This window comes from Camelina sativa, chromosome 13 (genome assembly GCF_030686135.1).
Source record: "Camelina sativa cultivar CO46 ecotype springtype chromosome 13, ASM3068613v1".
In the NCBI taxonomy this organism is placed as follows: domain Eukaryota; kingdom Viridiplantae; phylum Streptophyta; class Magnoliopsida; order Brassicales; family Brassicaceae; genus Camelina; species Camelina sativa.
The window spans coordinates 16,209,085-16,222,568 of record NC_141892.1 but is presented as its reverse complement, the minus strand read 5'-3'; the positions used below and the strand labels follow the sequence as shown (position 1 = coordinate 16,222,568).

The 13,484-nt window shown below is 37.1% G+C and overlaps 1 protein-coding gene, 1 long non-coding RNA gene and 1 other non-coding gene across 6 annotated transcripts; 1 reads left to right on the top strand and 2 right to left on the bottom strand.

The window, feature by feature from the left end:
- Positions 1-478: 478 nt before the first annotated feature.
- LOC104736850 (uncharacterized) lies at positions 479-2,342 on the bottom strand. Of its 4 annotated transcripts, none has more exons than XR_759648.3 (5): positions 1,851-2,178; positions 1,557-1,602; positions 1,385-1,456; positions 1,045-1,118; positions 479-888 (listed from the first exon to the last, which is right to left on the bottom strand). It is a non-coding gene; the product is annotated as an uncharacterized LOC104736850 (long non-coding RNA). The 4 variants fall into 4 exon arrangements; XR_015578316.1 differs by having other exon boundaries at positions 479-881; positions 1,851-2,127; XR_015578315.1 differs by lacking the exon at positions 1,045-1,118 and having other exon boundaries at positions 479-881; positions 1,851-2,342.
- Positions 2,343-4,287: 1,945 nt separating this feature from the next.
- LOC104736851 (protein EI24 homolog) lies at positions 4,288-7,338 on the top strand. Its single transcript, XM_010456917.3, has 11 exons — positions 4,288-4,602; positions 4,697-4,762; positions 4,975-5,116; positions 5,242-5,294; positions 5,534-5,656; positions 5,763-5,826; positions 5,926-6,011; positions 6,097-6,179; positions 6,260-6,336; positions 6,468-6,583; positions 6,848-7,338. The coding sequence occupies exons 1-11, from the start codon at positions 4,511-4,513 to the stop codon at positions 6,912-6,914; spliced, it is 969 nt and encodes a 322-aa protein (XP_010455219.1). The 5' UTR covers positions 4,288-4,510; the 3' UTR covers positions 6,915-7,338.
- Positions 7,339-11,762: 4,424 nt separating this feature from the next.
- On the bottom strand, positions 11,763-11,869 carry LOC147929639 (small nucleolar RNA R71). The gene has a single exon (XR_015578976.1). It is a non-coding gene; the product is annotated as a small nucleolar RNA R71 (small nucleolar RNA).
- Positions 11,870-13,484: the final 1,615 nt, after the last annotated feature.

The window sequence follows — 13,484 nt, the reverse complement described above, 5'->3', positions numbered from 1 at the left end:
GTATATAGATAATCAGTTCACATTACTATGCATAGATATTGTTGTAGCCAAGTGGCAACACGTGGGTGGATTGGCTTTCTGGACTAGGGTTTGAACCCTTGTATCTCTAATTTTTTTTCCTTTCTTCTTCACATAAAATCCTATTATTTGACAGGAAGCCCTAGCGCCGCCGAAGCCTACTTCTCCGCTTCTTCCTCTTGTTTATTAGCTGCCTTAGATTTAGAACCATCCACTAGGATTAACTAATCTCAATTGTATTAGATAAGAATTGAAGTACAATCATTGGGGGTTCACGTCTGCGAATGACGCTTATGGAACTGGCGAGAAATGGAGGAGAAGAAGGGTTTATTGAGAGGTTTGTATTTTGGGGCTCTTATATTTTTTTTAGAATAAATGGTGTACTTTTTAAAACTAAGAACTTCTTGTAGGTGAAATAAAATTATCCCCTCCAACGGTAAATCTCTAGATGAAGTTCTTATTTTTGAAAAATATTGTAGAAATTTTAAGAAATTTATAAAAGTGGAAAAACAAATCTCACCCCAACACTCTCCAGAACTAATTGAACTATATAGCATCCCAGTTCCTTTACATACTTGGTGGATAATGCAAGGGAATCGTACAAAACAAAAAGACCCTCACAAACTATCTCAAAAATCGTCAAAGCCCTCTTTAGCTTTTGCTTCTGGTGATTTAACCACCCTGTTGTTGTCAGAGAAAACATGAGCGCAATCAAACCACCATTCATAAAGCTTGAAACTCATCCAGTATTGCCTCACTGTTCATCTGATGGAAGGTTTGGAAACTCCTTAGAGTAGAACCAATTCACAAGCTTCGTCAACCTCAGCCAGCTCATAGGAACGTTCATTCTTCTGTCCAAATGGCTGCAAACTTTTAAGATCCAACTATCAGATGTTTGAGTTTTTTATTCTTCCATAAACTTTAATAGCTTCTAGAGGCATAGTTGGGTGTGAGACCAGGAGAATATAAGCTAAACACAAGTCAGCCAAAACAAAAAAAATGGAGTCCTAAGACAATATAACCCACCACAAAACCACATAGCAAAAGCATCGACATAATTTGTTCAAAGCTGCGTCTCATTCTAGCTTTTCACCTTTTTGCTGCAGATCAATCAAAAGAACAAACAATCTAATTGGTATAATGCTCGGACAAGGCATGTTTGAATTACATGTTCAATGAATTCATAACCTATTTAGAAATCCAAAAATGGAGCTTGTGAGTGTATTCAAAGCTCATGAACAAGACAAACCTCAAAATTCAATCTCACACTCAAACTGAAATCCATACAGAATCCTAATAACATAGTGAATATGTAATTGAAAATCTTTGGTTTTCAACAAAGATCCCTGAACGAGACAAAAATTACCTTGTCAGATTCCTCATCTCATTTGGAACTTCCTTCTAAAACAACCACAAACGTATCACTTATCTCCAACAGCTTTTCCAACATGTAATCCAGTGAAATTCACCATCAGTACAACAATGTATACAAGAATTTTTAAAACTGATCACATATAACACTCAGAGTAGCTACATACTTGTTTTTGGGGGTTTGTTTCTTGAAAGTCTCACAAAAATCTTTCCCTACAGATCACAAAATGTCAACATGAGTACTAACTCACAGAATAATATTGGAACCATCAACAATCTAATAAAAGTATGGTCAATAGGAGATTTGTTGGACTTGCAGGATTCATAACCTATGAAATTAATCGCGATAGCGAGAGGGAACAATTGAACGGAAAAGAAACAATTAACAAGCAATAGTCTCTAATCAATAAAACCATGGTTAGTGAGTGAGATTGAATCGAATCGGTGTAGAAGAAACTCACCAGCTTAAGATGATAATGAAAGAAGAAACTCACCACCTTCTCAAACCGGAGAGAAGAAGACAGTAAGATAATGTTCAATTTGGTGAAGGAAACGCTCTGATTTGGTGGATGAGACTATCCGGTTTTAAAGAACAAACTCGCCGATCAACTGACCTAGAGTCGCTTGAGATCCGTCGTCGCTGGATAGGATGAGTTACTGTCGCCGAACAGTCGGAGGTCACCAAAAATTGAATCATTCTCCTCTGTTTGCAACCTCTCGTCGCGAGAGTGAAGGAAAGGTAAAGAAAAAGGTTTTTTTTTTTTATAAAACGTCTCACCCAACCAATTTTGACCACGTCGATGACTATGAGGGAGTCTTAGTTAAGAGGTCTTTCTTAGCATATTCACCAATTTTGATTTAATTTTAATCACATTATAACTAAGAACTCAAGCTAACAACTCGCGATAAAGATGATCTTAGCTGCCTTAGATTTAGAACCATCCACTAGGATTAATTGATCTTGATTGTATTAGATAAGAATTGAAGTACAATCACTGGGGGTTCGCATCTGCGAATGACGCTTATGGAACTGGCGAGAAATGGAGGAGACAAAGGGAGGTCAGAAGTTGTAGCGATCTGCTGGCCTGAGTGAACGCTGGCGAATAAGATAACCGGTTTGATTCGGTTAATAGAAAACCGGAGCTGCTTTCGAAAATTAAGGAAAAAACAAAAAGTAATTTTGAGGATTCGAAACCACATTCTATAAGAAAATAACATGCTACCAACAGACTACTTTTACATATTACAAATAATTTTAGACAGATTATATATATAGATATATATATATACATACATAAACACGTGAGACAAAACTTAACGCCGTTAAATAATTCTCTAACTGTGAAGTCACAAATCTGAATCTACCAATTATCTAAAAGATGAAGGTTTTTTAAACCAAATTTATTTATATGAAGCTTTTTTTAGTCCAAAAAAAAAACACATGTATTAAACGTCCAAAAAATAAAATAATGAGATATTTTTAAGTTTTTTTCCTTACCAGTTTCCTAGACGCTAAAAGCTATATTTTACATTGTGTTTCTCGGTTTATATTTTGTTTACCGGTTTAAAACTATTTTTGATATACTAATGTGAGAGATGACTTCTCTGTTGAGGAACTGAAAAGGAATCTTTGGTATTTGCACCTAAAAGAGATTTAAATCGATGAGCGGCAGGTTGTCATTTGGATACCAGCGTTGGAGCATCAAGATACGATTGTTGAATGCCTAAGGACCCCGATAGAGGACCAATTCCAATTCGCTTAAGTGAGAAAGATAAACATGAATTGATTACCGCCCAAAATATGGCCACGAACCAAACCGGCTTGATCCCAAATTTTGGCATTGAAGCAATAATGGAACGCAGACTCTGATGGCGGGGCATGACATGATGTCTCATGAAAATGAAACAATTCATAACTGCTGCATTGCCCACCAGATCCGCTGGAATTGCTAGCAGAACATCATCGGCTCCCAAGTTAATGTCTTGAACCGCTTGTCGCAAGTTATTAGCTATTTTAACAAGAAAAAAATTGAATCGGTAGGAAAGAGGAATATTAGATAAGATTGTTGTAAGAAGGTGGATTGATTGCAGATCCATTGATCTACATTTATAGAGAAAACCTCTTGCAATAACCGTCAAGTGAGCATCACAAAGAGGGAACCGCTTCGTTGAGATAACCATCACACGTTAGCTGAGTGGAAACTGCCCCACCACGTCTGTGCAACTGTAAGTAATCATCTCCGGAGATACGTGATCCAAAATCCAGAAGAAAAAACAAAACGCCTTTTCAATCGTTATTCATCTGTATTTTTGTAGGTTATACTATTATAGCTTATTTTTCTTTGTATTCTTTTTTTTGTTCAAAATCATTATTATTTCAAATAAATAAATAAATATATGTACTAATAATCAATAAAGATGAGTAAAAGTAAAATTAGAATATTTTTGTTATGAAAATACGAGTATGTAAATTAATAGGGAAATTCTCAAAAATAGCACAAAAATAAGTTTTTTCCAAACTTAGAACAACATCTCTAAAATTCCAAAAATAGCACCAATTCATATTTTAAAATTAAATCCTAAATTCAAAATATTAAAGCCTATCCTTTAAAACTATACACTAAATGTGAAATTGAAAAACTCAAACCTAAAAAACAAAATTCTAAAAATTAATTTTAAATATATTAATGTGTTAAATAGTGCTATTTTTGGAAATTTATGGAATGTGTGCTATAATTGTCCACAAAACTTGTTTTAGTGCTATTTTAGGGTATTTTTCAAATTATTATTTAATTTTCTAAAAATTAAATTGCATATTTTAATTAGTTTGGATAATCTTTTAACAACCAAAAACATCAAATATTAAACGTTTAAATAAAAGGTAGATGGATTATTATTGGGAGTTTCCCTTTTTTTTTTTTTTAATATGTTATCCCGCAGCTGAGCTATTGTAGTTTAGAAAATTGTTTATAAATTGCATCTAAATTAATAAACCCACCTTCTAACCTTTTTTTTATATATATATAAAACCAAACCTAATTATTGTTGCTTGTCTGATTCAACTTCTCTCAATCTCTTCCGTAGTCGACAATTGAAACCCCCGAAGCCTTTGATTGACCAGATGATACCTAAATCGAAGCAGGTGTTGCTTCTATGGCTTGAGGGTTTCCGAGAAGCTTGTTCTCTTCACCGTGTTGTCATTCTCTGTCACAGGTTCCTATCTCATTCTAATTCGTTTCCTGATCATAAGTGGGATACTTCAAACTTCAATCATCTTACATACGTTTGGTTTTGATTTGGTGTTTAGGTCGAGAAAGCTCCTATTACGAACTGGACAGTGTTTTCTTTTGAATGGTTTGATTTTCTTAGGAAGGTAAAAAGAAAAAATTCATCTTTATGGTCTATTTTGCATTTTGTTTTGATTTTCTTGAGAAGACGAAGACTTTATGATCCAGAGAAGAAGAATTGGATTCTAGGATGAGATAGGGTCAATCTTACTAGAGAGACTTGGTTTTATGAATAGTAATTTGCACAATTCGATATTTTAAGCTTGCCTTTGGTTTTTATTTTTGAGAATTGGTGCAGTTTAGGTATGTTTAAGTGGTTTATTGATCCAGCCCTTTGGTGGATATTACCTGATCAGTGCTCTCCTGTCACTTCTCAAGAATTTTGTTCGTATGGTGGGTTTTACGCCTTTCTACGTGGTGGACTTTTGCAGCTCTTTTATGTAAGTTTCCTGTTTACATTGAGATTTAGTTAGTCTATTGAGGCTTGAAGAGCCTTCTTGATCATCAGTTTTAAAGAACAATATCACAGTTTTTTTTGTTTCTGACTTAGAAATTTTGGCTGCAGGTGTTTTGGTTTTATCCTCTGTACATGCTCAGCTTCATCTTGAGTAACATCTGGTAGACTTCTTGCATCTTTATTTTAGTCATACCTTTTGTTTCCTTATTCCGTCTCTCAGAATTGTGACAAAATCCTTGAACATCAATCAACTCACAAATAGAATTGGTCCTTCACGAGCTTAGTATTGCCAATTGAAAACAAATTTACATACTTTTCCATTATGTTAGTTTAGAGTTCTCGTTTTCATCTCTTTTCCTTTTCCGTGAACATCGAGTCATGAGGACCATCTAATTTTCAGGTACAACGATATTGCAAAGCTTGGATTCGAGGCAATGGAGAAATCTGACTTAAGTTCAGCAGAAGCATTAAGACAAGGGGAAGGTCCAACGTCACAGAACTTGGCAAATTCTGGTCTTGGAGGGTACTGGTCTACTTTGTCACTATATCAAAACCAAAAAATAAAATTAAAAAAAAAACTGTTTTTAGGTGTTAAGCCAAAATCCTTTTGCTGTGTGATTCGTTTCCAGGGTGATGATAGGTATAGGAGAGCAGGTGTATTCCATGCTTCTCCTGACATTTTTTTTTCTTGAGGTAAATGGTTTTTCCTTTTTGAAGGTCCATTGGCCTCAATATGTTTCTTCATTCGGATATGGTAACAGATGTGATAACCTAATGGGTTTTACAAAACAGGTTTATGTTGTTGGTATTATACCATACATCGGGAAGATACTGAATTTCTTACTTCTTTCATGGATGTATGCCTACTATTGTTACGAGTAAGTTGTCATATCTCACCATTGGTTTCAGGAAATTGAGTTAGTTAGTCTTTAGAAACATACAAATTACAGTTTCTCATTGCAGATATAAGTGGAACTTCTCGGGGATTCCTCTGGAGAAAAGACTGGACTTCTTTGAATCTAACTGGGCCTTCTTTGCTGGTTTTGGTAATCTTTTTTACTCTATTGGTTCCTTTGGCAACATTGACATAAAGAAATTCTAATTCTGGCTTTTGTTCTGTTTTCAGGAAGTCCCTGCGTGTTGGCTATTTTCTTTCTCTCGCCTCTTGTCAGCGGAGCACTTATGGCCATCTTGTTTCCATTGGTAAAATGATGTTTGCTTGAAAATAAGTCAATAACGCTGCATCAGACATTTAATTCTTGTCTCTTTTCACTCTCTTGACTGCTGTATCTTAACAAAATAATCAGTGTTAACAGAATGTATTATGTCTGCAGTTTGTTTTAACTGCTACAGGATCAGGACCTGAAAAATCTATTCTGGCCCCGAGAAGAACGTGGAAGTGTGCTGGTTTATGGAGGCTTCCAATTTTCTATGCAGCTGATACTCTCTCGTAAGCCAATTTCTCTCTCAATCTCTGATGCTAAAGCTTCAAATCCTAAAATTTCTACTGGTCCAAGTAAAAAGTATGAATAAGTAGATCCAAATCCGAATGCCTTAGGAAATAATCCTCATTATTCGCTGCACCAAACACGTTTATGATGTTTCCATGAGGATAAATATACACGCTACATGTGGTCTTTTTTTTATCAGCTTCTTGATTTATTTATTGGCTGAAACTTAAGGCTTAAGTTGCAAATAATATTTGGAATTTTAGGATGTTGGCATTGTCCATCTTCCGGTTGGATTCCCCGCACCAGATGCAACATGAAAAGACAGGCTGAACGAAGTTGAAACATTATCGCTGCATCTCTCAGTCTGCGAGGCCAGTCAGAAGATTATTTGCATTTGTGTCATACCGTTTTCTTGGTGACATTATCAAGTACACACTCATGCTTCAACAATTTCGGTGCGGCTTTGAGGTATGGTCATCTGACGCTCATGGCCGACATGCTCCTACAAACTCCAAAGCAACAGACATGAAGAAAGCAAGATTCAAGATATAAGTACACTAATAGAATCCTGAAGTTCAGAATATATAGTTTTTCATTCATTTTACTTGTCCACTTCAGATACAAAGTGTTCTCCAGTCATACGTGCAAGTGAAGGTTGTTTAGTGTTGCGGTAACGCCAAAAACATATGAACGAGTGTTTCAAGAGAGAATTTTTAAAATTGAGTATTTGAGTATCATAGTAATTAATCTCTTATATTACCGGTTTTTGAGTATTTTAATTATCGAGTCTTTTCAGATTTTAACATTTGCTAGAGTAAAATGAAGAATTTTAGAGTGGAAACGGTCTATTTAAAGGTTTAGTGAAAGAGTCCTAACACGATGATCAATCGGTACAAAATACAAAAATAATCGACTGATATAAGTTTTTACCGATCTGTATGCGTTTTAATTTAGTTTTCTTTTTCCATTGATTCTTAGGTCTCCTCTTTTATACTATAAGTATAACTTTTCGACCACACAGTTACTTTGATATAAGTATAAGAAATGATTTTGTGCGAGTTTGCTTAGTTTAAAGGTGTTACTTTTAGATTTCATTTTTTGTAGAAGCCATCTCAAACTTTTCTTATTCTATTGCAATTCTATCATATTTTCTTCAAAACAAGAGTAACTGATGGCGATATTAGAGGTGTAATGATAGGAAATGGTGTTTCTCCTATTACACATTTGCAATTTGCGGATGACTCTCTATATTTCTGCCAAGCAAACACTCGCAATTGCAAAGCAATAAAGGAAGCTTTTGAAGTGTATGAGTATTACTCTCTGGTCAGAAGATAAACACCAACAAATCTTTAATCACTTTTGAATCAAGAGTTCCGGGTCAGTTACAAAATCGGTTAAAAAAACATCTTACAAATACCAAATCATGGAGGGGGAGGTAATTATCTCGACTGGAACAATTTGGCAAAAAGAAGAGTGAGATGTTCCAATATATTATTGAAAGGGTTAAAAACAGAACATCATCCTGGCGAGGACGACACTTATCACCGGCTGGTAAGGAGATACTTATCAAATCAGTCGCTCTAGCAATGCATGTATCCTCAATGTCTTGCTTTACCAATGGGGGTGCTAACCGACATAGAAAGCATTTTACAAAAGTTCTGGTAGGAAAAAAGTAATCAAGACCGAGGAATTCCCTGGATTGCTTGGAAGTGATTACAACACACAAAATCAGAAGGTGGTTTGGGATTCAAAGATCTAGCAAATTTCAATGACGCCTTGCTTGCCAAACAAGCTTGGCATCTCATACAGCATCCCAACTCCTTATTTGCGAAGGTATTCAAAGGCAGATACTATAGAGATGATTGCATTTTAGATGCAAAACAAATAGCCAATCAATCATACGGATGGGCATCGATACTCGAAGGTCTTAAAATAATTAAGTTAGGTTACAGATATATTTTTGGCGATGGCACAAATATTCGTGTGAACCAGGATAATTTTGTACCAGCTCATCCACCGAAACCAATTTTCAGCTCCAACCCAAATACTACTCTACATATTGATGATCTTATTTCTACACATGGAGAACATCGGCATTGGGAGAATGATAAGATTATGGAAACATATCTGAGGAAGATCAAGAACACCTTACAAACACATACCTCCCGCGCTATACTATCCATGACAAAATAATATGGCATTACAACAAAAGTGGTGATTACACAGTTCATTCAGGATACTGGCTATTTATGCATAACCCTGGTCAACCAAACAACCTCCCACCTATTCCCCATGGATCCCCTGAACTAAAAAGGAAGATTTGAAAGCTAAATATTCTCCCAAAGTTAAAACATTTCCTGTGGCGTATACTCTCAAAATCTCTACCTACCCTTACACGATTAGGTACTCGTGGAATGAACCTAGACCCTATCTGTCCCAGATGTTTTCAAGTGGACAAAACCATTGAACACATTCTAATTCTTTGCCCATATGCTGAATCAGTTTGGCAAATATATAATGTCCATGTTTCTCTGCTTTACACCTCATATACGAATGCAGAATCTTTCATTGCTGCTTTGTTTGATTATCATAATGCTAGAACAACTCCAACTAACAGGCAACTTCTACCATTTTGGTTATTATGGCACCTTTGGACAAGTAGGAATTCCTTTGTTTTTGAAGGGATACAGGACAAACCGAACATTGTCCTTCACTGTGCTCAATCAATGATGTTCATATATTTTACCCTGTTTTCCCTTAGCATATTCACATATTTTGCATGATTTTCCATCACATTTGTCCATTAATGTATACCCTTATAACTGTTTATGCATTAGAGTAGGTTTTGCATTGCATTTGCATAGTTTCTTGCATGAACAGGTGATTTTGGATCCTAAGGAGCAAGGATAGAATGCGGAAGATGATTGAAGCTGTCAAGTGAAGGAAACAAGAGATTTAGAGCTGAAGAATCAAGGTCCGGAAGTCCACTCAACCGCCCACTCGACCAGACACTCGACCGTGTGCGGAGAAAGAATCGATCGGATGGAAGAAGCAGAAGAAGATGGCCACTCGACCAGCACTCGACCGAGCACGTGGTAGAGTTGACCGAGCCACCCTCCTATTTTGTCTTTTAGTATTTTTAGGGTTTCCCTTCCTTTTGCTATATAAGCCTTGTACCCTACAGCCACCAAAAAGGGAGAGAGAGAGATTTTTTAGAGTACAATATTCTAGACCTAGTATTTACCCTTTTGGGAATTATTTTACTTTTGCACTTTCTTCTCCTTAGATTCTCTAGCCACCTTTGAGAAAACTAAGAAATCTATGATATTTGTTGGTTCTGTAACTTTCTAAGTATTGAGTATTTGACTTTGATTCCTTCTTCAATATTGTAGATCTCTTACTCATCTATCTAATAATGCAAGTTTCATTGATTTCTGGGTTTATAACTTTGTCTATCATGTTCTGTGATTCTGAGTAGTGGCTTAGGATCTTGAGGATGGATTAGGATGGGTAAAAGCTATGGTTGTTTAGGTTGATCAAGCTTGTTTGTTGCATATCTCTTCTGGCTTAGATAAGCTCTATGCTATCCTTATACTGTGAGGGTGAGGATAGATCTCAGCCTTCTTAACATCATACCAATGTTTAAGTTGCTGGATAAGGCTAAGGCTAGAGATTATCATTGAGCATGCTAAGAGATTAGACGCTTTGTTTGATTTTTGACCATAATGATCTGGGTTTTAATGTCTGCTCTTATATGTAATAGCCAATGAGAGATGGGTCTAAGAAGTATTTGAGCTTGAGTGTTATTGCCATGAGAATGGATTAACATGTTTTGGAAGATCATTGTCTAGATATTAGCTCATTGATTGAGGTTTGTTGGTCAATCTAGATAACCATAGTTTAAGCCCATGAATCCATCCTCAGGACCTTCCTTTGTTTATTGATTTCCTAGTTCAAGTTTTGTAGTTTGTTTACTGTTGCTCTGTTTCAATATTTGCTCTGTTCCTTGCATCCGCTTACCAACTCGACCATCCACTCGATTGTGCCTCGATCGAGTACCTGCTCGAGCTCGTCCAGAGTTCTTGTTTTTTGTTCTGCATTCACCTATTTCATTTCCTGTCTTGCATCAGTTTATCTTAGTAGCTTTTATATTCTACATTTCACAATCATCGTTAGGTTGTTAGTGACAAACATCCTTTAGATTTGGCTTGACTTAGATAAGTATTCACATCCTGATTGCTTGCATCACACTCATATTGGTTTGACATCCTTTATGCTACAACTACATAAGGGTAATTGAAACACCTTGCATCCATCTCCATCATCAATCATCCCACACCACAAAAAGAATAGGTTTCAATTTGGCGCCGTTGCCCATTTGAGTGTTTGTTTGTGACAATTAGGATCTATACAAGTCTAAGATTAAGTTCTATTTCTCCTGTGAACAATACTGATTCGAATTCTTCATCTGCTTCGTTGTTTTGAGTCTCAGGTACCAACTCGACACACAACTCGAGCTACCACTCAACCATCTGCTGTTCGAGTACCTGATCGAGTCACAACCCGGATACAATTAGTCATCTCGTCTTAGTCAGTTCGACCTTCACGCGAGCCAGTGCTCGACCGAGTGTCAGTTCGAGTACCTAGTCGAGTCAGTTGATGCAAACCAGATCTAAGGGGAATCAGAATCTTCAGAGGTACCTTGATCACATCAATCAACTACCACGAGACCTAAGACAACAGAGAACAAGAATCCAACAAGAACAAGAAAATCAGTTGCTGATGGAGCAACAAAACAATCAAGATCTCAGACCAAGGAACATTGGTGCAGGAGATGCACCAAACACACACAACCAAAGAGCTGGTATTGTACCTCCAACAGTTGCTAATAATAACTATGAGATTAAAAGTGGGTTGATCTCTATGATTCAAGCAAATAAGTTTCATGGTTTGCCTATGGAAGACCCTTTGGACCATCTTGATGAGTTTGACAGAATCTGTAGCCTCACCAAGATCAATGGTGTAAGTGAAGATGACTTCAAGTTAAGACTATTCCTTTTTTTCCTTGGAGATAAGGCACACTTGTGGGAGAAGGCCTTGCCAACAGGAGCTATCACCACTTGGGATGAATGCAAAAAGGCCTTCTTAGCTAAGTTCTTCTCTAATGCAAGGACTGCAAGGTTAAGGAATGAGATTTCTGATTTTGCACAGAAGAATAATGAAAGCTTTTGTGAGGCATGGGAGAGATTCAAAGGCTTCCAAACTCAATGCCCACATCATGGCTTTAGCAATGAATCTCTACTCAATACCTTATATAGAGGAGTTCTACCTAAGATAAAGATGCTATTGGACACAGCTTCCAATGGAAACTTCCTCAATAAGAATGTAGAAGAAGGATGGGAGCTAGTGGAGAACCTAGCACAATATGATGGGAACTACAATGAGGACTATGATAGAACAGTAAGGGTTGTCCCCACTGATCAAGATGAGAAGTATAAGAAGGACTTGAAGGTTGTCAATGAGAAGCTGGACAGGATTCTGCTTAGTCAACAGAAGAATATTCACTTCCTTGCTGAAGAAGACACAACAATTCAAGCTGGGGAGAATGAGTTGGCTGAGTTGTGTTACATGCAGAACCAAGGTGGCTACAAACCTTACAACCAGTTCAAGAACAACAGTCTCTCTTATAGGAGTACCAATGTGGCAAACCCACAAGACCAAGTATATCCTCCTCAACAGCCCCAACAGCAGAACAACTATGCCCCCAAGCAGCAACATAATGGTTTTCAGGCCCCAATGTGTCCCCCTCCAGGGTTTCAGACTAACCAAGGCCAAGAACCAGATTTGAGAGCAATGATGCAGCAATTGCTGCTTGGGCAAGCTAATGGGCAGATTGAGGATGCAAAGAAGTTTGCTGAGATGAACCAAAGGATAACTTCTCAGTACAATGATCTTAACATCAAGTTTGAAAGCCTGAACTCTAAAGTGAAGTACATGGAGAGCAACACTGCCTCTACTTTAGCACCAAAACCTAATCAACTTCCTGGTAAAGCTATTCAAAACCCAAGGGAGTTTACTGTTAAGGCCATACATTTGTATGAGGAAGCTGTCACTGAGGACAGTGAAGGTCAAGCTGGGGAGGATTTGTCACTTATTGAAGCTCAGAGCAAGGATTTCTCACAGCAAAATGAATCCGGCAAAGCATTCGACCAAGCACTCGAACACACACTCGATCGAGTGGCTGGTCGAGTAACCAGTCGAGTTGCTTCCTCTGAAACTGTTAAGCCTGCTAAGTATATTCCTCCAGCTTACAAACCACCTAAGGGAAATTATTGAGAAAAAAAGAAGAATTGGCTTTGAAACAAAAGGAAGTCATTGAGAAAAAAGAAGAAGTAATGGCTTTAAAGGAAGAAGTTGTCATAGCATTCAAGGAAGAAGAGAGAGGACCAGCTCTGGAACATTATGACCCATATCCTCTTTACCAAGGCATGCTACTTGAGATATCAAGGAAGAGAGCTCAAAAGCAAGATGAAAAGGATCTTAATGAGATTGAGGGAGTCATTATCCCAACTAAACTTGAAGATCCTGGTCCATTCAATCTGCCTTGCTCCTTCAGCTATCTACACTACAATAAGTGCTTGTGTGATTTGGGAGTATCTATCAGTGTGATGCCTTACTCAATAGCACAGAAACTTGGGCAAACTGAACTCAAGACTAGCAACCTCTATATAAGTCTAGCTGATGGATCCATAGAGATGTAGTTGGAAAATTGGAAAATTTTCCAGTCAAGTTGGGCAAAGCTAGGATTTCTACAGATTTTGTGGTAAAAGATATGGATAAGGAGCTGGAAGATCCTATTATCTTGGGAAGACCTTTCCTAGCCACTGATGGAGCTGTAAT